General features: G+C 37.2%; 4 protein-coding genes across 9 annotated transcripts in view; 1 reads left to right on the forward strand and 3 right to left on the reverse strand.

The window, feature by feature from the left end:
- Positions 1 to 22,848, forward strand: part of NF1 (neurofibromin 1) — a 104,515-nt gene that overhangs the window by 57,480 nt on the left and 24,187 nt on the right. For 5 of the 6 annotated variants that reach the window (XR_007506396.1, XR_007506397.1, XM_049803348.1 and 2 more), the window contains 6 exons: positions 17,335 to 17,767; positions 18,010 to 18,350; positions 19,094 to 19,296; positions 20,306 to 20,499; positions 22,063 to 22,203; positions 22,433 to 22,712. Coding sequence is in view for 4 of the 6 variants with exons in the window: in XM_049803348.1 (XP_049659305.1) it covers positions 17,335 to 17,767; positions 18,010 to 18,350; positions 19,094 to 19,296; positions 20,306 to 20,499; positions 22,063 to 22,203; positions 22,433 to 22,712 (1,592 nt within the window). In the remaining 2 variants the exon portion in view is untranslated. The remainder of the gene's footprint in view (positions 1 to 17,334; positions 17,768 to 18,009; positions 18,351 to 19,093; positions 19,297 to 20,305; positions 20,500 to 22,062; positions 22,204 to 22,432; positions 22,713 to 22,848) is intronic. The other variant, XM_049803343.1, reaches the window with a different exon arrangement.
- OMG (oligodendrocyte myelin glycoprotein) lies at positions 3,509 to 5,705 on the reverse strand. The gene is made up of 2 exons (XM_049803352.1): positions 5,589 to 5,705; positions 3,509 to 4,849 (listed from the first exon to the last, which is right to left on the reverse strand). Exon 2 carries the CDS (start codon positions 4,841 to 4,843, stop codon positions 3,524 to 3,526), a length of 1,320 nt encoding a protein of 439 aa, XP_049659309.1. The 5' UTR covers positions 4,844 to 4,849; positions 5,589 to 5,705; the 3' UTR covers positions 3,509 to 3,523.
- Positions 7,798 to 10,128, reverse strand: EVI2B (ecotropic viral integration site 2B). The gene is made up of 2 exons (XM_049803355.1): positions 9,990 to 10,128; positions 7,798 to 8,746 (listed from the first exon to the last, which is right to left on the reverse strand). Exon 2 carries the CDS (start codon positions 8,713 to 8,715, stop codon positions 7,810 to 7,812), a length of 906 nt encoding a protein of 301 aa, XP_049659312.1. The 5' UTR covers positions 8,716 to 8,746; positions 9,990 to 10,128; the 3' UTR covers positions 7,798 to 7,809.
- On the reverse strand, positions 12,381 to 16,129 carry EVI2A (ecotropic viral integration site 2A). Its single transcript, XM_049803356.1, has 2 exons — positions 15,942 to 16,129; positions 12,381 to 13,831 (listed from the first exon to the last, which is right to left on the reverse strand). Exon 2 carries the CDS (start codon positions 13,813 to 13,815, stop codon positions 13,054 to 13,056), a length of 762 nt encoding a protein of 253 aa, XP_049659313.1. The 5' UTR covers positions 13,816 to 13,831; positions 15,942 to 16,129; the 3' UTR covers positions 12,381 to 13,053.

Genomic DNA, 22,848 nt, shown 5'->3' on the forward strand with positions numbered 1-22,848 from the left:
TGTTGAGTCATTTTACTGATATATCTGGATCAGTTCATATCCTTCTTGTGCTGTGAAATTTAATTCCTTCTGTCATTTTTCTTCACATTTTGTTTCCTGGGCAACAACCTGACTTCTGAAGCCAGTTCTCTTCTGTTTTTAATCCCTACGCTGTTACTAAAATGATCAATAAATCAATAAATACTGATCCTGAAGTACTGCCATTAAGTTTTAAAGCTGATCCCAAATTAATTAATAGGAATACAAACCTCTGAGTTATTGCTTCAGACCGCAGCTATCCCTACAGCAGTTTTAACTTTTCAAAAGCAAGCATATTTCTATTACAAGGTGCGCTAGACCTTTTTTGGCTATTTTGAATATCATCCTGAAATGCTAAATAGTTATTTTGGAAAAAATAATTTCTCTGAAAATAGATTATTTTATATTTATCATGGACTGAATGACCAGCATGTTTAAAACAACACAAACCGATGCTGTCATGTTCACATCCATGCCTATCAGTATTATTTCAGTTTGACTGCACTGTTGCCAAGCAACAAGTGCCCGACTCCTACATTTGCCTGCCTACTCTCTGCTCCATTATCAACTCATTTGTATTCCAGAAAAATACAAGGAAACCTAAATTTCAGCCTGCTTTATTGAAAGCAGTCTGACTAATAAGCCCTCTTGCTTGCACCTACCACAGGCAAGGAAGGTTTGGGTAGAGAGCATAGCCCTACGACTTGGAAGTGCCATCTTACTTTCATACCCATCTGTAATTTTTTGCTATCCTAGCTTCCCAATCCTGTACATGTATTGGAAAACCACATGACCCCATTTCCACTTCTAGGCTTTTATTGGCATGCGCGAGACTTTGAAGTCTGGCTAGCAATCATTCGGTGTGGGGGCTTGCCGTTTGCCCCAAACAACTTCTGGAAAAAGAGTGGTTTTTTTATAGAATTGCTGTTAACTGAATAGTCTTGTTATGGGTGAAGCATTCTCAGAACATTTAAAGTTGATTCGATGTAGGTTTTTTTTGCATGCAATGGCATTTGGCATCCTGTATTGAATTGTTCAGCAAAGACACATGTAGTATTTCATGTAATTTCCTCAACTCAAGGCAGTTTAGTCATAGCACCTCATTTTGTGATCTCTGTCCTACCTTGCAAGCTAAGCTGCTTTAAACTGTGTGGGATGAAACCATATGGATGAGATAATTCTAGGAAGTACCTAGTTCTGAACATAAGTAGGTTGATACTGTTTTATAGTCAGTCAGTACTTGCAAATACATTGACTGTCCAAAGAGAGCAGCAGGCAGTGATGTTTTTTTAATACTGGTCCTAGTTAGTGGAATTTATCAGTTCATGTCAGATGATTTAACCTGGGGAAAAATATATGGAACTTGTGCAAGTGGGCAACTCTTTCAGACTGCTGGTAGCCACTTTATATAATGAGGCATTTGCGCTGGCTGTTGAAGGTTACCATGCACATATTGTTACGGTCTAGCTTGTCTAAACTTCCACTTGGATAACTAATCCCTGTCTACCTAAAACGTATATGTCAGTCTTTGGTTTCGGGGTGTTTTTAAGTTTTCTGTCCTATTAAACATGGAGAATCTTTTTTTTTGAGAGGGAGAAAGAGCTGCCTTTTTCTAGTGGATAGAGTGCCTTAGATGTTTGCAAGTTCTAAAGGGTAGGAAGGGGAAGCGTAAACCCTATGTTACTATTATCTCATCAGCTTATCAATAAACAATATTCGGGGTACAGCAGTATTAGAGTAATACAGTTTGATTTAACCATAATTTCCCCCCATAAGACATGAAGATTGAGCCAAATGTCTGCTTGAAATGGGTTTGTATAATAAAATATTACCTATTCAGTGTTATTACTACGCTTATTTGAAAAGAAGCACCGTCACTAATTCAGTTCAATACAAACGTAACTTTATTTTTACTTAAATGCCAATGAAATAACTGTACAAATTCATTGTGTAACATTTACTGTTAGAAATTAAAACACATTTCTGGTTATAGAAATACTGTTCACAATTGCAAAGTTGTGATTTCTCGGATACCAGTGGTTGTAAATGGTCTACAGCCCTCATTGACACCTAGGAGAAATAGGTAGAGGACTCCAGTCTCAGTAGTGAGGTTTTCTGGGTTTTGCAGCACCTTCATGCTACAATAACTGGAAATTAAATGGCCTGAAATGAGTGGAAAACATTGTATAAAGATTTGTAATATTAAGTGGATAATACTTTTTCAATGAACTTGTTCTTCAGTTTTCATTTCATGCTGTTTGCAAAACTTCATCTGTAGTATATCAAGTACCTTTGCCACATAATTTAAATTATTTTCCTAGAGTGGACAGAACCATGCGTGCAACTATTTCTACTCACTGATGGTGCAGGTGTCAAGGAGAATAGCATTCATGCTCATCCTTATAAAGCAAGGATTTGGGCATGTTCAATGCCATGGACTGAATTAATTTTTTTTAAGTCACAAGATTCAAGGACTGTTTCAATGACAGCTTGACAACTAATTGCTTAATTGATTTGTTACATAACTGGCCTTAGAAATTGGCTGGTATTTCATTTTACTGATCAAAAAGTAGTAGTTTGATACTTTCTGGCTGATTTGCAATATTCTTTTGAGTATTAACATTTCAGATTTTTGGATGTCACTTGAAATAAGGAGTTCCCTTTCATTATATTTGTGTAGCTAACTCCTCATTATTGGAGAGTGTCATGGCATTGAACATCTTTTGTTTTCCTCTACTTTTATCTTTTTTTTTTTTAATATGGAGTGAGAAATAACTTGCCTGCAATCTCTAAGTCAAGACAGAGCAAAAAGAGATATCAGCCCCTACCACTTTTCCCATGCTGAAGTTGGACCATGTTGCCTTCTCAGTTTACACCCTCTTAGTAGACATCATGGCATTGTCATATTTAATTCTTAAATTCAAAACTGTTGTTCTTCATATATAAAATATCCTAATACATATGAAGCAAACATAGATACACATGCTAGCAATTTTTCTCAGGAATAACTTCTGATTAGTGAAACAGCTAGGTTTAGTTCCTTTATTTTTTCCCTTCCTTTTTGCATGTCGTCATAACTTACAAGGAATCTGTGCTGCTATATTACAAGAATTGCTCACTGGCAAGTCAAGCAAGACAATGCAGATATGATACAGGCCTTCTATTTTTTTCCAGTTGTTTAATGACAAAATCATACATAAAATCAGTACTTAAAATTCTGATGTTTTATTCTGTGCAAGTAAAATTAAAAATTTAAATACAAAATAAGCACATTTTTAAAAACAAAATCAAGGTTAGTTTTACTCAATTAAGACATGTTAAAATAAGTAGCAGCTTAGTATCAAGACATTAGTGTGCACTTCTTTAATTAAGAACTGTTATTTTCTTTAGATCAGAGTCAGAACTTCGAATTTCTTGTATGTTGGTTCATTATTTCAACTGGATGACTTAACTCCAGCTATGTATCACAGGAATAAACTCAATAATTTTCACAAGGTACAAGCCCTTAGCCAATAAACATTGCCACTGCATTAAGCATTACAACATAAAACAAATACATGTCACAGATACTTGCTTTGGAGGGCACATGAGTATTCAAATTATTTGTAGTGGATTCTTCTTTCCTTAAGGTAGCAGTTGTGCTTTGAGGCATTTTGGAGTAGTTTGTTGGCATTCCACTGGTGATGCTTAAAGTCATAGGAGTAGTGGCTGATCCTGTTGAATGAGTCAGGCTTGAGTTCACCTCGGTTGAATCTTTGATGTACATTGTGTGTGTGGCTGCTGCTTCTTGAGAACTAACCTTCCTAGTTGTCAGATCTTCTGGGTAGAGGAGTAGTGGTCGGTCTGTGCTCGTAAACACTACAGTTTGGCTTAAGGTTGCCAAGGTAGTAACTTCCTTAGCTTTAAATTGTTTATGCATTTTTGTCATTTTGGTCGGTTCTGTTGCCACTGGAGAAGTAGCTTTGTCTGCTGCCTTCATTCCTTTAATCATGAGGCTAGAGTCTATAACTGTGGGAGCTGCTGAAGTTGGTGTGGCATCCATCCAGAGCACAGATTGATTAGCACAGGGAGCCCCTATAACGCTGGCAGCTGTTCCCTGCACCCATTTAAGCAAATAGGGGATATTTTGTTTGTCACTGCAGGACCATGGGTTGTTGTATAGTGTTACCACTTGCAGCTGAAGGAGCTGGTCAAAAGCTTTGTCGGGAATGTATGTGAACTTGTTGTTGTGCAGGTAGAGGCTTGTAAGGTGGTGTAGTCTCACCAGTGTTCCTGGAAGTATCTGGGACAAGAAGTTATTGGATAGATCCACCGTCTCTATGTTGTAGGGCATATTGGTTGGAACTGTCCAAAGTTTGTTGCTACTGAGGTTGAGAAACTTGAGACTGCTCAGTGTGTTGTTGATCAGAACAGCTCTTTCCACCATATTCCTGGAAACATCGAGCACTTTAAGATTCCACTGGTAAGCTGTATCAAGTTTCTGAAGAACTTTAATGTTGTTGTTTATGGCGTATAATTCCCATAAGGACTTGGGCAGATGAGCAGGAACATTCTTGAGCCAATTATTTGAAATATCAAGGGTCCTCAAATTGGTGAATCTCGTTAGCTGATGATCGAGATCTACAAACTGGTTAAAGGACAGATTTAAATATGTAATGTTGTCTTGAAGTCCATGTGGCAGTATAGTTAAGTTTCTGCCTGAACAGTCCACATTCCTGTCGTTTCCTGAGCATGTACAGTTAGAAGGACAGATACCCAAAACAGTGGGTATGAAAAACAGAAGGACCAGCAGACAGGTAGATGTATTCAATATCTGGTATTCCATTGTTGCCTGAAAACAAATATACCAAAATGACACCCTTTAAATCCATGTAATATATCTTATTTCTTTATAAGGGTTGTCTTTGCAATGGCCACTTGCAGGAGAAATTAAGTAAAAATATCAATAAACCCCTTTGTGGCATGGTCCTTTTTAGAATTGTTCAAGAGAGACTTTACAAAGCATCCCTTCATAGACTGTCATGTTGTCTGGCAGAATGAGACTTGTTTTTTCATCTCCCTTTCCCCCTCAAGCTCAAATGAGGGCTTTCTTCCGAAAATGCAAGTCTCTTCCAAATGTTATACAATGTCTGCTTCTTGTTTTTAGTGATTTCAAGCCTATATTATGTTTGGAATAATGTGTTCTTTTATACAGGATGAAAAAATGGCTGTCAACTGGATCTGCTTTACAAATCTCTGCAGTAATGTAGCAGTCCCCCCCCCATACATGCATGCTATTTGCTTAAGTAGAATTGATTAAAATACGTCTTAAACTGTTAGGAATTTAGTTTAAACCCCAAATTCCATGTTCATGCTATCATGCACATTATTATTTTTCCTTATTATAGTGTTAATTACATTCTCAAAGCTGCTAACACATGTTTGAAAGCTGGATTAATGTTAGTAAGAAATCTCTGACACTGCAGCAAATTTCTGGTGCAAGCATCTGTCATCAACTAATAATTTCTTTCTTATTTCTGTCTTTGTTGTTGTAGTAGGTTTTTGTCATTAAAAACAAAAAACAAACTTACCGTTATCTCTTCTGCAATATCAGCACATCGTTTCTGTGAAAGATTTAAGCTTAGAGGTCGTCTTGTTCTAGAGAGTAGCTACAGTTGCTGTCTGTGGATTGTGCTTGCCTCTTCAGCTGCATCGTATTGCTGCTAGCTGGGGCTCTGCAACCACCTGATCTGCACTACATTGGAGGACTGCAGAGCTGTCGTTGGTGCTGACTCAAATTTATTGCGAAGCGAGCATATTCAATAAAATAGTTGGTTGTTATAATTTGAATTAGTTAACTTCTCCGTTTCTATATTTTATGCTATGTTAATGCCTCAAAACATAACATGTAAGATTGCCTACATAAACAGTACCGAATGAAATTTCTGTAGGCTATTTTAGCTTAAGCTGTGATTCCATTTAAATGTTCCTATTTAAAAGTCATGTTAAGTTGTGTTCTTTTTTACCTTAGGTTAACCTCTCTTCCTGTAATAAAGGTTAATGTTAATTTAGGCTTCCTATCTTAAGCTTCTTTAAGCTACGCTGCCAGAATATCTTTTCATCATTTTAAAATACTCAGTTTTCTACTCCTCAGATCAGGCTATCACTATATTGTCAGGTATAATATAGCTCAGCTTGTAGGATTTTACAGATTTCTATAGGTAATCTTTATCTGAATTTCTCAAAACAATATGGTAAGAGTGGATATAGTTTATAATGCTGTTAATTTTAACATGGTGTAACGCAACAAGCCTTAAAAAAAATCTTTGCGTAATTGGAATGTTGTTCTTAAGGCATACACAGTCATATAGCTTATATAAAGAGTAAGAAAAAATTGTAAATATCTTTTCCTACATCCATTGTATAGACAGCAGCCTAGAATTCCATTTGCATAACTTATTACTTTAATTTTTAGTGGTAATTTAAAGATTTTGAAGTTTATTTTTATAATATGTGCTAACACGTGCTCTGTGCAACATCCACGGATACATTCTCTCCCCAGGCAAACTCAAAACTACAAACTCTTTGCCATTTTGCAGGCATGTCATGGAAAGCTAGCTTCAGCATCTAGCAGCTTCTTCCTATAAATCTAAACGTTCAGTATGGGTTAAAAAAAAAATAAATTAATTTGCCTCTAAGACCTCCCTCCTACTTCCCACTAAAAAGTTAGCTCATCAAAATGCATTTTTTCTTTAGACAGGACAGTACTCTTTAGACACTTGTACTCAGAGCCCAGAAAGGAACATGTAAAACACTTAGACACCTTGTGTTAAAAGGAATCTGGCACCCACACAACATTAAATACATTTTTAAAGTTTACATTAATAATATTGAGGGCATTTTGAAAATACTGCTTCAGAGGAAGTAGTGAGTGAATGCGCACAACTAATTCTGCTAATCATTTGCCTCGGTGTTCTGCAAACTATTTCTGTTTTATCCGTAAAAATCCAAAGTATCTAGGTAAAAGAAAGCCTTTTTGTACTTGTTCTTCAAGTGTTTGGAGCCGTTTCAGCTTTTTAGTGACCACTATATTAACTGTTTACTCGCACTGTTCTCTGCTTTGCCAAACAATAGTGTGAAGCCACTGGAGGTTTTATACCAGTGAACTTTTTGGCAATACTTCATCTAAAGGGAATCTCATTGCTATTAGTAAAGAACAACTGATGGCTGTTAGGAGGATTTGTTTCAGGTACCTGTAATCCATTGCTACCAAGTTGTTGCCCAGTCATATGCAGAAAACGGGTCTTCGAATTAACGTTGATATGTATGCATGTCGAGGCCTTTAGACTTTGTTTTGAATTCAGAGGTTTGCATCTAAGCAAATATTCAGTTGTGCTTTAAGTGACCAAAACATCTTCGAATTAGAAAGCTTTATTAAAATGAACTTGAATTCATTGCATTCACTTATACAGCCTAGTAGAACAAACAATTTTTAGAAGCTCTGAGTCCCACTCAAGCTGTACTGTTTCTTGAAAGCTCAGTGTTTACGTGTAGTTACATGTATGTATATACTGGCACACAAAGGTGTGCATACTCTGTTTTCTTTAATCTCCAAAATCTGGAATCACTAGTTACAAATAATTAGTGGGCATAATCTGTATTGTATTTTGTAATTATTTCCTTCAGGCAGAAGCAAGTTGTTGCCTTTTGTGAAAGCTGAAGTTAAGAAACACAGGGGAAATGCCCATGCTGTGGTCTCACTGTTCTTGCCTGGGTCAGCTTCCCCTTTTTTTCACTTATTTGAAGAATACTTCATTTAAGAAAAATGTGAAATATGCTGGAAATCAGCTTTGGCAGTCTGCAAAGGGTGTTCTGGCTGGGGCAGTGGTTCCTGGCTCTCTTGAGTATGTAACTTGGGGGGGGGGGGGGGAATTTTTCCTCTGTTTCTGACAGAAACTCCTGGTGCTGGCTGAGATCCGAACTGTGATCCTCCCTTGGTTCCCTGAGCCAGTCGGGTGGAGGTGGCAGGTCGGGGCATTCGGGTGATGCCGCTGGGTGAGGACCGGAGTCGGGTGCGCAGCTTGCTGCTGCTGAGGTGGGAGCTGGAGATGCATCCGTGTTGGAAACTGAAGTACCGGCTACAGAGCAGGCTTCAGCTGGTGGAGGCAATTGCCTGTTTTCACTCCTGGTAGCGCAGTGGGATGGTTTCTCTGATGCAGTGGGATCCTGCTGTAAGTTTGAGTCTTGCTTCAATTTCCAAGGCAACATAAATAAAACTGACGAACGTTTGGTAGTCTGGTCAGAGTCCATAAAGACATCTGGTACGTCTCCATCTGCAAATGGAGAACGACCTGCCCAATTTGAATCCACTAGAACTGGCTTCTTGCAGCACTTCCACAGAAGAATTAAAATAATAGCCATTATCATACTAACCAAAATGATACCGATTATCAGTGCTGCTATCCAGCTTCCATCACTAGGTTCTGCATGTGCTTTAGGGAACTGAGGTGGTGTCGCAACAGTCAGTGCTCTTCCAGATTTGTGTAAACTGGGTCCAGGTGCTTGCAACTGATGTAGAGGAGCTTTGTCTTCTACTGGGTTCCTGATACTGGTATACGCGTTTCTTTTATTCATGGAAATGTTTTGAGGTATTGCTGTAGAAAGTGATTTCCAGATTTCTCCACAGAAGAGAACCAGTATTACTTGGTTGCTGGCCATTTTCCTGCAGCCCCTTTAAATATGTCCTCTCCTATAGCAGGAATGAAACGGAACATACTAACTTGAAAATTGTGTGTTGTATTGTTATGCTTTACTGACACCAGACAATTTTATGTTAATACTATAGTAGTGAAAATAATATTAGACCCAATGTTTAAAATTTCATGCCTTTTCCCATTTGCAAAGCAGGTTTGTCACTGACTTGACAACAGCAAGCAGATTTTCAACATTATTGATCATTCTAATTAAGTGACTTTTCTGAAGGGAATGTCTTGATTATTACCTTTTTTCACCTTATCAGAAAAAGGCATCAGCAGAGAAGCCCTAACAGTGTTTCAAAATAACACATATCAATCATGTAAATGGTTATGGACCTGGCACAAAATATGAAACACTTGAGCAGTATTAACAACAGGATTGTCACGGGTGAAGAAAATTGTCTTGTTTTGATGGATATGAGCTGAGACCTAAGTTTAAAGGGTCTTTACAGTTCTCTTAAAGTTTTATTTCCTGTTCTTGCCTCTCTTCAGCAGTTAGGGTAGAGCATATTAATTTTTAAGAAGTTTCCAAATACTGATGCTGTAATGGAACAGCACTTTAATGTTAAACTGTTTTTATAAATATATTCAGGCATGCGGAACGCTTTTTGTGATGCAGGAGATTGTGTTAATGTTAAGTTGTTGGCATGAAACAAATACCTTTTTTTTTTTTTTTTCCTGTACTGTTCAGAGTTCAGGTCTCTGAATGTCTCCATATGAAATAAATGATATAAAATACATCCACTACATAGTGTTTTTTTTATCTGAAGTTACTTTCATGCAATTTGAACTCATTTATTAGTTACTGTACTGCTAGTCATATGAAGCTGTTTCTGGGAAATTAATGTGCATACATCTTCGTGGGTTTACAAATATGTAAAACTAAATTTCAGATGCAACGCTCTAAACACGAGTAATAAATTAATGCTTCTTGAGAACATTATGATCTGAACTCTATAAGGTTTATAACAGTTAAAAATTATTCAATTTAATTTTTATTCTGCTCTTCTCAAAATATAGTTCAATAATACTTACATGTAGAGTTCATGATAGTTCATAGTAACAACATCAAACAACATGTGTTTGAAACCCTAATACTTTTAAGATGCAGACATTCCACAAGAGCTCTGAATACCTCCTGAAATCAGGACATACACAGTGCTGTACACAGTGCAGTTCCATTTCAAACCAAATAATACAAATATTAAGCTCTTCTATTTTGAAGTTGATTCTTACCTGCACATTTATCTTCTATGGGGCAAGCATCGTCTTACTTTTTTGTTTGAAGCCTTAGGAAGACAGACCGTGTGCTGAAAGTCAAGCGGCTTAAAATGGCTCATTTCATGTTGAAGTAGGTTTCTGCAGCTGAGGAGGAAGTTTACCAACACTTGCTGCAGGAAGTGTCAAGAGTGGGGAGATTACTAAGAGCCCTATCTCGGAGTGTGCATGCTTTATGAGCAAACTTTTCAGCTCTGCCGTTTTTATAGAACTCAAATTTTGTGGCTTTTGCCCAGTATGTGCCTATTATGTAGAAATTCATAAATACTTGTTTGCCTGTCTTTGTTGAAAACAGTTTCAGTTACTTCTGTGCGAGTCAAAAATTAGGCAAGTTTGGATTGGATTTGGATCTTACTGATTTAATTTCAGTGGTGGGTTTGGTGCACTGTCATGACTATTAGTGGAAAATCAACCTTAGGCTCATTACAGTGAGTCATAGAAAGCTATCTGATCACAGGATGCTGGCTTGCTTACGCATCTTCATTTGTGCAGTTGCATTAAAAGGCAGATAACTACAGATTTCACCCTTCTCCTGCCCCTCCCACGTTGTTATTCTGTCTGGATGACTTTGGTACCTGCTACCATCATTAATGGAGGGCTGTGCTCTCCGAGCAGCTGTTCTCCCACTGTCTGTCTTTGTCCATACCGTTTAGTGTAACCCAAACTACTTTCTTTTGCCTCCTTGAGCATTTTTGCCTAGAAAGGCTGCCTGGCAAAAAGAAACATGCACAAACATGTCCTCACGGCATTTTGCTAGTGTGTTCTGCCAGCGTGCCAAGTAGCTACTGCCAGATCCTTCTGCAGCTTTTCGTCTCCTCCTGCTTTTCCTGTTGTGCCTCTGTTCTGATTGCGTGAGTTTTCTTTTTCAGACTCTCCCTGCTCCTGCAGCAAACACAAATCCTGGTCCCATACTCACACTATAACTCCTAATTTCTTGTCTGATTCCTTTATCTCATCCCCATTCTTTTCAACCCTCATAGTCTCCACCTATCTTTTGCCACAGTTCCCACCTCACTGGCAGTTCTTTATCCTTCCTGTTTTTCCTTCCTTCCACTGATACAGTCCTGGTTCTTTCCTTTTTTGCTTGCTTTTTTCATGACACTGCTGGTTTACCCCTTTAATCTGCTGCCTGCTAACAATTTACTATGGTCCTGTATGCAGAGTGGCTAGCTCTTAGAGATTCATTCTCCTGTTAAAGTTCTGTTACCTTCCTAGCTGTGAGCAGTTTTATACCAGGTTAGATTCTCACATTTGCCGCCTCAGATTCTTTTTTTAGTACTTGCACAGCCTCTGCTGTTGCCTCCTGTGCTTGTGGTCATTTTGGGGATGGAAGAGGTGACCGCAGAGCAGCATCCCCCAAGCCTGCCCTTCAGCTCTCTGGTGACTGCAGAGCAGCATCCCCCAAGCCTGCCCTTCAGCTCTCTATCACCAGTGTCAGATGTTCTCAGTTCATCTCCTAAGTACTAGGTTGTCATCACTGGTCTGTCACAGTTTGCCCTTACTCTTCTCGCCTTTCTCCTCATGTTTTAGAAATGCCTGACATAATCCCTTGTCCTCCCATTCTACTTGTGTGTTGTGCCTCATCCCTTTGAGTGCTACGGTCTGAGTATGTGGTTTATGGCAGATTCATTGGAATTTGCCCTGTATTTTCTTTTTTTAGTAATGACTCCCAGTTCTGGGCTAAGCTTGCAGACTCTTTCCAACTTTATCTTCCTTACTACACAAACCACCTTTGATATGGGCAGTTGCATTATTTTAGCTCTTGGCTTCCATGATACTGTCTTCTTGCTTCTCTGTTGCTTCTTTACTTGCCCTTTCAGCTAAGTTTATGGGTGATGTAATGGAATATGAATTGGGGATTTGGTCATGTCCTGGTTCTTTCAAACTCATACAACCATCTCTTGTGTCAAAAATGTTTATTACAGACGCACAGGCTGTTTAGAGTTTTGTCATTATGCAGTTTGAGCACTTGTAACCATGGTGCAACAGATCATCTTCCACCCAAGAAGTAGCCTGTGAAAAGCTTCTCGTGTTTCCTTAAAATAACAAAGCTCTGCTGTAGTGAGACCAGACACAGACATCTCCTCAGAAATATGGGAAAATCAGGTCTATATGAGAATAAAGAAGCTAAAAGTTTTGGTGGTTTGGAAGAAATTTCTGGTATGTTCTAATTGGTTGTATTAGGACAAAGTGGAGTGTGTTTCCATGATGCAAGAAATCACAGCTAGCCATCGGAGAAGACCTTTACTGACCTTCAGCAAATGTTGTAGGAATATAATATTCCAAAATGCCTTGTGTAATATTTTTTGTAATATTTTGAGTTGGAGAAATAGTATCACAGAAATCAAGTTATTTGAAAATTGATGTTGCTAGTTTATTGGAGGTAACAAATTGAAACAGTTTTCATATTCTAACATATAATACAAACTTCATATATTCATACACAAAGTTGAAACATAATAAATATGATTCAAATATCTATCTGGTTCAAAAGCAATTAAGCTGCTGTAAGAAGTTCTTGATGGAAAAAGCTGAAAGGGCATTTTGAGAGGGACTAGTTCCTGATTCAGTAATTGCATCAAAGTTGTGACTGAATTATGGTTTTCTTAAAAAAGCAACTTCGTTATACCTGTGTAGCACCTTATGGCATGGTATATTTATTAGACTAGTGGACTAAACTAGACTAGGACTAGACTAGACTAGTCCTTTCCTTTTTTTCCCCCTAATGATCTTTGGGAGTGGGCAGACTTCTGTCCTTTTGTTTTATCCCATTCAGCCCGTCACCATGATTTCTGGTCAAAGGAGTAAAACCAGTCTTGACACTATAGAAAGCTGTTTAATACAACCTTACTCCCTTCCAAATCTACAAGTTGCTATAGCATTCCTACTATCATAAAAGGAAAAACCTTAAGATCTGAATTTAGTTTTCCTGTGTTAGAATTCTTGTTGTTACTTGAAAGCTAAGTTTTTGCCTTATATTAATGACATAAAGGTAACAGATGAGTTTTTACCTGAGTATGAATTAAATCTCAACTACAAAATTGGTTAAAATGGGTTTGTGTGACTTTGGTTCTTTGTTTTCCTGTTTGTTATCTATTTCCTTAGTGAGTTTCTCAGTAGTTTCATCTTTGGTTTTCCTTTGGATTGCAGCATCTCTCCCTGATATTAAGTCTTGCATTATTGAGTCAGTTCCAGTTGTCTCCTTAGGCATCCTCTGCCATGTTCCTGCTGCAGTTGGCCATAAACTGTTAGTCGCCAGAATATCACCATTGCTCCTGGGCCTACGTTTTCCTTGCTGAGTTTTTTTGAGATAGGACATTTTGTTTGCTATTACGACTGTTGACAGAAATAAGAAGGTGCAGATAAGCACAAGTACTGCTATTATAATGAAGCAAATCAGTATGAGAGACTTATTGTATTCACATGTTTCTTTTGTCATTGTACTTTTGGTTTTGCTGGTATTCCTAGGTCCTGCAGTGGCAGAAACAGCACTTCTGGCAGGGGAAGATGTTGGATTTCGGGCCATTGTGGAGGATAAGGATTGCAGGGTACTTGTCTGCATTTCGGAAGTAGTCATTTTGCTGCTGAAATTGGTGCTCAGAGGAGAATTTGTATTGGCTTCCATTATATTCTGGCTCCTGCTTAGGTTTTGGCTGATAGGATTCCAGGTTTCATTTACAGCCCTAGGATAATCAGTATGGTTTGCACTTGCTTGCAGACACAAAGAAAAGATTATTGTGACAGGGAAGGCAAAGTGTAGCTTACTATGTCTCTTTGTCTTCATCTTCCTATTTGGTCACCTACAAAAATACAAATTATGGTATTAGTTTAGTAAATGCTAGCTCTTAGACATTTGAATCAGACTTCTCGGGGAATAGTAGACAGCAGCCTTTCTGATGAAAAAAAAAAAAAAGTGACTTGACCCCATTTTTAGTGGATATAGGAGGACGAGTTCAAGCAGTTGGTATTCTGAAAGAATAGGTTGTCCCAAATTTCTGACAGTTTGAGGTTTATAGAAAATATATGAAGATTAAAAAAGAATATAGAGCAGAAAGGAAGGTGTTTCCTACGAACTACTCGGTGATGTAGAGGCAGACTCTGTGGTAGTTCCTCTTCTTTAAAGCTGGCCATATTACACCTTTTAAGTTCATCAATTCTGCTTTTACACAGTGAAAGGAGAAACCTATGTAAAGTTTACAGATTACTGCTTCTTACTCGCCTGTATTCCCCAGAATGTGGGAAATGTAACCGTGCCTGTAAAGATGATTGAGTGAAAAACTTTAATCTAAAATGTTCCTGTAAGTGACATCAGTAACTTATTTTAATTGTTTATGTTTCTTAGCACAGCTGTCTGGAGTATTTCATAAATGCCTAGGAAAATATTTGTTCTCTAATTTTTCTGCTTTATTATACAACAGGCTATTTATCACAAATGTAGTTCTCAAATTTTTCTCATAAACATGCTACAGATTGTGACATTTTCTTGAAAATGCTTGAGTTAATTATGCAAATGATATTACCATTAGTATGTTCTTTTTCACATTTTTTCTAGTATTCAAATTTGTACCTGTTGAATTTGTCTGGCAGACAGGAAACTGATCTTTAGGTTAGTCTGATACTAAGATAATAACCTCAAAATAATAGTGACAAATTAGACAAGCAGTGAACCACTTCACTGCTGCTACTTTGTCCAGTTTGCGTGTCAGACATGTTCAGAGTTTTAAGGCTTATTATCCCATCCAATGTCTCACTTTCACCTGTCTCTATCAGCAGAACAAAATGTTTCCTTTGAATGTTACACAGAACCATGTTTGGTTCAAATATAAATACTGTAGAGAATGACCAAAAGTAACAGTGCTATATTTTATAAATACGTTTGTTCTTGAAGCTATTACTTTAAAAGTAATGAAGCATATCTGTATGTTTGTAAGGCTAGGTAATTTTGAAATATTCCAGACAATGTTTATTTTTATCATAGTCAAAAGTTAGCATGCCTACCAAAGAACTTAATATATTCACCCCCAAAAATCAGAGGGGTGAACTCACCTATTTTGCAAAACCCAAATGGCAGTGTGTTGAACTGCTGAAGTCCTCCAGGAAAATGAAAGAAGAGATATGCCTGGTATGTAACCAGGGAACAAACTCTGGGTGTCTCTCCTTACATGACAAAGGAGCAGCAAAAGATAAATGTACCTTTTTTGCTTTGCAGTTTACCCATAACATAAAATTGGACTCCATTCTGAGATGAATCTTTGTTGTTAAGTTTGAATTAGAAACCACCTTAGTAATCAACTACAGCTCAGGTAGAATTTTTATCTTTATATGGTAAAGGTTGCCTGGAAGATGCCTTGTAGCTTACTTTAAAAAGAAAGAAAAGCAAAAACAGCAAAGCCTTTTTTTTTGGAAACAAAACATTTCACATAAAGTTTCTGCATGACATGCAAAACTGAGATGCGTTTGCCAGTACAGATATACTCCAACATTTAACACTGCTGTCGGAGAGTTGCAACTCTCTTTCTGCCGACTCCCTCCAAGACTACAGTAAGTCCAGTGTTAATTGTAGCGTCCTAGACCAGATGTGCTTTTCTTAAAAATAAACAAACTGATGTTGTTAAGGGCTTCACTTAAAATCATGAGAGGAAAGGAACTGATCATTTAAGAGCAACAACAGAGATGAGTAGCAACTGTCACTGTTAATTCTTTGGAGTCTGATTGTGAATAACCTTTAACATTACTAAAATTACAGTTATATCAGCTTCCTTAATTCAGGTGGAGATAATATTTGTACAGACTGTTACTATTTTTGAGTTATTTGAACTTCTTTAAAAATACTTTTGCATATAGTTTTCTGGAAAATCTAAGAAACTTTGAAGTGGAACTTAAAACAGGAGAAGGAAAATGTGTACTTACCTTGCCGAGATGTAGTCAAAAGAAAATTGGTGTTTCAGATATTTGGTCCTTTAACACTAAGATTTCTTTGTGCATATATTTGCTGTTAGGGTGCAAATGACCAATAATGTAAAGCAAGTAGATTTAGACAATGCTGGTATTTTTTAAGCAAATCTGTAACTGAAATTATATGTCGTTTACTCTAAGTGGAGAACTAAAACCACAGAGATGACACACTTCCTTTTTGTAACAACTATACCATGACATGTTAGAGGGGGAAAAACACCGACTTGCCCAAATTAGCTCTCAGAACAACAGGAAGTAACATGAGGGGAAAAAAGTATCCTCAGCAGACAAATATTCTACGCTCATGAAATTGATCTCCTCAGTTATCCTATGCTCAGGTGGTTTACCTCAGATGTTATCAAGAACAGTGTCCCAATACACTTAAAACTACATACGTGCTTACAATATTTATTAGCTCTTTCCGTAGCCTGTTGGTTTGCCTTGAAAGAGTTAATGCTAGCTTGAAACAGTGACAGGCATTTAAAAGTACCTTAGACGTTCATGAGCTACTGGTGAGTTTGATTTTTAATTAATTCTTCCTAGTAGAATTTTGTCTGCTGCGCTAGCTCTGGAGACTTGGTTTGAGCAGATGTGCTGTCCAGTCTCATAAAATTCAGAGAATTGTTGAAGAGAACAAAAGGTTTCTAATATTTACATATTATCTGAATGTTTTTTTGGGAAGAGTTATTTTGTAGGCAAATCCTCTGTACTACTTGGAGGACTGACCATCCTTAGAAACACTCAACCAGGCATTAGAGTGCACTGCAGAATATAGCAAATGAAATGTATTTGAGATCCTCAGAAAGTTGGTATGTGGATGCTTAATTAGTCTTAATTAAGACTTCTGAAATAAATGTATTTTTCCACATATAAAAATAGCTATAATTTGTATCTCTAAGAGGTTAAAAGTTAGTTTGAGGGGCTTTTAATTTTAAACAAACTCTGACCTCTTTTCATGTAATCCAGTTTTGATCCAGTTGATGCACTGTTGCTCTCCAGCATGGATTTTATTTTTTCTTGTAGTTGGGTAAACCTGCCTGTCTGGTGGTTGCTTGGCTGTGGTAGGTTGTGTGGCACTTGAAAATGAAGTTGAGTTAAATCCCAAGTCAAGCTTCTTCATCTTGGGCACTAAACTTGGCTGGAGTGTGAGCTATGACAGAATAGTAATAGATGCCTTTAGGCTGTAGCTGCCAGTCCAGTGTCATTACTTTGGATCAATGGTATTTTTAGAACTGTATGAAAGATCGGTCTGGTTTAGTGTAGTAATAGTATGTGTAATACACCACTCAAATGCTTGTAACTGGATCTAAAATGCAAACCCAACAACACCTCTCTTGTTTTCTTACAGATTCAAGACTGGTCAGATCAACGGAGATTTATTGATATACCATGTACTGCTAACTCTGAAGCCATACTATGCAAAGCCATATGAAATTGTAGTGGACCTCACACATGCTGGCCCCAGTAACCGCTTTAAAACAGACTTTCTTTCTAAATGGTTTGTAGTTTTTCCAGGCTTTGCTTATGAAAATGTCTCAGCAGTTTTTATTTATAACTGTAACTCTTGGGTCAGAGAATACACCAAATACCATGAAAGGCTCTTGACAGGTTTGAAAGGAAGCAAAAGGCTTATTTTCATAGACTCTCCAGGGAAACTGGCAGAGCACATTGAACACGACCAGCAGAAACTCCCAGCAGCTACCTTGGCTTTGGAAGAGGACTTGAAAGTGTTTCACAATGCTCTCAAACTGGCTCATAAAGACACCAAAGTTTCCATTAAAGTAAGTCCTTTTAATGCTGTTCCTAGTGAATTGTTACATTTTTATAAGGATTTGAATGTGATTTTACTGTCTTTTAATTTTCCTCTCCTGTCTTGAGGAGAAAACACAACTTATTAGTATGCCTCTTTAGGCAGCATAAAATTTCATACGTTTATCTTTGTAAGATCTGAAGTGTTAGACTTTTCTCTCTCTTTGTATTTTTAACAACAGGTGCTGAACCATTTTTCTATTCTCTTTTGAAGGTTGGGTCAACAGCTGTGCAGGTGACATCAGCAGAACGAACAAGAGTCCTGGGACAAACAGTGTTTTTAAATGATATATACTATGCCTCTGAAATTGAGGAAATATGTCTTGTTGATGAGAACCAGTTTACCTTAACTATTGCCAACCAAGGCACACCACTCACCTTCATGCATCAGGAGTGTGAAGCCATTGTTAGGTCCATCATTCACATAAGGACACGGTGGGAGCTGTCACAACCAGACTCCATCCCTCAGCACACTAAAATTCGTCCTAAGGATGTCCCTGGAACACTACTGAACATAGCGCTGCTCAACCTGGGAAGCTCGGACCCCAGTTTGCGGTACAGATCTTTTAAATTAGTATCAACTTTGATAAAAAAATGTGAATTCTTTCCAAGGTTTTCTTAGTGCTAGCAAATGTCTCTTGAACAAAACAATTTTTCTTTCACCACAGCTCCATAAAATGTGCTTGTTAATATAAAGTAAGATTGAGTTTTCTGTAGGCGAAGAAAGGCATGTACTGTCAGAGTAACTGAAGGCATGCAAGAAGCTTAATTTCTCTTTATAAGGAGAAATACTTCTGTTTTTCAATACATGTTTATTAGGTACGTTTGATTTTCATCCTGTTGAACTTCTTGTTTAACAATGTGGGAGCTGTACCTCTTAGAGCGGGGTCTTGAATCTTGTCAGAAAGAACTACCTCAGACTGGGTGCTGGCTCAGTGGCAGCCTCTGGGGCCCTTGGCAGCTCAGGTGCACGTGGAAATATTTAGAATTTCCTGGAACTGAAAGCTGTTCTGAGAAGTCCAGTACAAAGTCCTTCAAGCATACTCTTTAACCTCATCAGAAATTGTTTAAAGCAAGTAGAGGAGTAATTTCTTTCATTTCTCCAAGGCAAATGTTTTTGTCTCTGAATCTTAACTGGTGCAGGGAAAAAGTTCAGGTTTTAAATGTAATCTCTTATATAGCAGTATTGATTTGATTTTTAAAACATCAGTACTACCACTGTGATGCCTTGCTGTTATGCCTGTATTTTAAAATGTACAAGAAAACTATTACAAGTTATGTTGCTTGCTTTGTTACAGGTCTGCTGCCTATAATCTTCTATGTGCCTTAACCTGTACCTTTAATTTAAAGATTGAGGGCCAGTTACTGGAAACTTCAGGTCTGTGTATTCCTGCCAACAACACGCTATTTATTGTATCTATTAGTAAGACTCTTGCAGCTAACGAGCCACACCTTACCTTAGAGTTCTTGGAAGAGTGTATTTCTGGATTTAGCAAATCTAGTAAGTAACACTAGTATTCCTTAATGCTAACCATGAATTTGAGAAGATTTACGTTGGTAGCTGTCTAGCTAAGTCAATTAAGCTTCCTCATGTTACTGAGTCACAGTAAGTTTAAATTGCAAATGCTTCTTAGAGCTGTTTTAGCTGTTTTCAAGATTATTCATTTATGTAATACTCTGAAGCCAGGCAGTTTCACAAACTGGAATGGCATTTGTTGGAACAAAAACATTACTTTTCACATTTGAATGTGCCCTTTCCTTTCTCATGAAGTAGATTTAAAAAAAAAAAAAATTAACTGCCTTTTAAACTTTGAAATAAATGTTAAAACAAGTTTCACTAGACATTTCATTCGTTTAGAGGATTAAGTTCATTCAGAGAGATCACAGTACAAATTATTTGTTTCATATCACTGTTGATAGTTTTGTACAGTGAGTATTTTAGATAGATCTCTATCAGGCTGTTACTAATTCACCAGAAGTAGAGAGATTGCAGAACAAAAATAAAAATTTGGGGTCCATGATAGTGAAGGTTTAACCTCTAGAGTATACATGCACGAAGAGTTAGAGTTCTTTAGTCATATCAAAATTAATCTTTTCAGACTGTTTCTCTCTCTCAATTGTACATCTGGTTCTGTTGCGCTACTTTTGTCATCCTTTTTTTCCAGGCATAACACAGCTTTGACTTTACTGTTGGAAGCTGTTTAGAATACATTCTCAAAATTAAGAAGTAGTCTCACCTAATACTGAATGTACACATCTTTGTAGCATCTTTTAATAAGATATTAAAATGTCAACATCTCCTTACCAGATTCCTACAGATGTTTCTTGGATGTCATTATTAGAGTACGTTTCTTTTTGAAGCTTGTCTGTTTGCCCAGTATTATTTGCTCAGCTCTCATAGTAATTATTTTAGACAATAAAATTGAAAGGAAAAGTGCTCACAAATAATGACTTACTCATCAATAGAGACCAGTGCTGATTCTGTGTTACAAGGTGAATTTTTATTTCAGGTATTGAACTGAAACATCTTTGTCTGGAGTATATGACTCCCTGGCTGTCCAATCTGGTCCGATTCTGTAAACACAATGATGATGCTAAGCGCCAGCGAGTCACTGCTATTCTTGATAAGCTTATAACAATGACAATAAATGAAAAACAGATGTATCCTTCCATTCAAGCTAAGATATGGGGAAGTCTTGGACAGGTACAAATTCTGCATAATTTATTGCAATTCGTTTATAAGCAGATTATAGAGTTTTTAACCACTTAAATGTTACTGCAGAAAAATAAAATTCATCTTGACATGACCTAAGTATATTAACTGTGTGGAGAGTAGCGTGCAAGTTCTTCTGAAGTTTTCTTTCTATAAATTACTTCATAAAATCATTAATGAACTCTGGCTTCTAGGAATGCGTTCCTGGCCCTCACTGAGAATTGAGAATTAAGTCTTTGGTATTAGTAGTAATTGTTTCATCAAGACCCCTGAACGTGTGGGTACTGAATGGAAAGAACAAAGTACTAACATTCAGAGCTATATTAGGCACATGGCATTCAAAGAAGTGTTTGGGGTTTTTTCTTTCTTTTTCTGTTTGCACTTATGAAACAGATGTGTTTTGATTACAATTAATAGAATATCAATCCTCCTGTTGATCATTAGCTTAACACTTAGCCAAATTCTGTCCTCATCCTCCCTGCAAAATAAAGAAAATGAAAAAAATAAAGCTGATGTCATATATGCCATTCATGAAGGAGGCATCTAGACAAATGAGACTAGCTTTACTTGCCATGACCAGGCTTGCTCACAAGCTTTGTATCAACTTCCTCGTGGTCATGCTATTTTTATTTTTTTAACTGTCATCCAAACTGATGCAGCCCAGCATCACAAAGCTACTCTTGGAGAATGTGGGAGAACTGTCAAACAGATGCATGAGTCCATTTTCTTGCTTGGTACAATTGGCAAAGAAAAACGCCAAAACAAGACCCAATGTATTTTGAAAGTTTAAAATGCAGTGGGAGCAATATGACAGTTATGTCCAGTATGAAAGTCTGTTAACAGGTAAATATGGAGAACACAAAAGATTAAATATTCCACTGCAGCTGGTGGAAATTTTATCATTGACTTAGTTGACCCAGAATTGCAACCGATTTTTATAATATAATGAGAGCTGAATTTGAACCGTCACTGAAATAGCATGAATCTTAGCCTGCATGTTACATTTGAAGTTGTCTGTGCACTTGGACAGATTTGATCCTTACCTGCGTATATTAAATGCCTGTTTTTTTTGTTTTGGTTTGGTTTGGGTTTTTTTTAACATGAAAAGAAACTTGTTTTACTTGTAGCCATATTCACGCATGGCTAGTGCTCTAAACAAAATCTTTGACAGATGAGATCTTGCTTATCTTCTTGGAAGTATGTTTTTTCCTCCACTTCAAATGCAGCTTCTTCTTATTAGGTTCAGCATTTTAGGAATAGTTATACTTTAAAATGGAAAATAAAATAAAAATAATACAAACTAAATTATAGTTTCTCCACAGTTCTGAAACACTTTGATCTGGAGTAAAACCTGATGGAATTCAGCTTTACACTTCTAAAATTTACATTACGCTTTTTTCCAAAAGGGTAACAAATCACTAAAACTGATGCTTTAATTTATGGTAGTTTTGAATCTTCAACTAAATAAATGAATGATTGCTGATTTAAAAGGTGGTTTACTGTGGAAAATAAAGTTAATCTGACTGATAAAAAGGTTTTTTTTTGCTCTAACAGATTACAGATCTCCTTGATGTAGTGCTGGACAGTTTCATCAAAACTAGCGCCACAGGGGGCTTAGGATCCATAAAAGCTGAGGTTATGGCAGACACAGCTGTAGCGCTTGCTTCTGGAAATGTAAAATTGGTTTCAAGCAAAGTGAGTTCCCTCTTTGCCTTGATATCCTTTTATATAATAATTTCAGCTTATATAATAATGTGACACTGAAGTGCTTTCTGGTAACTCAGTACAGGCAATAATGCAAAACCCATGATAAAATAGGTTCCAAGCAATAGAATAATTCCAGTGTTAAACTGTAATGGTTTTTACTGAAATTTTGAGTTGTGCTCTTTGTTTGAGTAAAACAAAATGGTTGCTCTCTTTTCAGGTGATTGGAAGGATGTGTAAAATAATTGACAAGACTTGTCTGTCTCCAACTCCTACACTGGAACAGCACCTGATGTGGGATGATATTGCTATTCTAGCACGTTACATGCTGATGCTCTCCTTTAACAATTCTCTGGATGTGGCAGCACATCTCCCCTACCTCTTCCATGTAGTTACTTTATTGGTGGCCACTGGTCCCCTTTCTCTCAGAGCTTCCACTCATGGTCTCGTTATCAACATCATTCACTCTCTTTGCACTTGTTCACAGCTTCACTTTAGTGGTAAGTTTTTTACAGATTTTCAATTAAGCTGATCGTTCCTTAGTTTGTTTAAGAAATATTTGAGTTGTCTTTCTCTCTCTAAATTATTCTGAGAGTTTGAAAATACTGTGTTGTAATTCAGCTTGCATACAAATCA

This window comes from Accipiter gentilis, chromosome 6 (genome assembly GCF_929443795.1).
Source record: "Accipiter gentilis chromosome 6, bAccGen1.1, whole genome shotgun sequence".
In the NCBI taxonomy this organism is placed as follows: Eukaryota; Metazoa; Chordata; class Aves; order Accipitriformes; family Accipitridae; genus Astur; species Astur gentilis.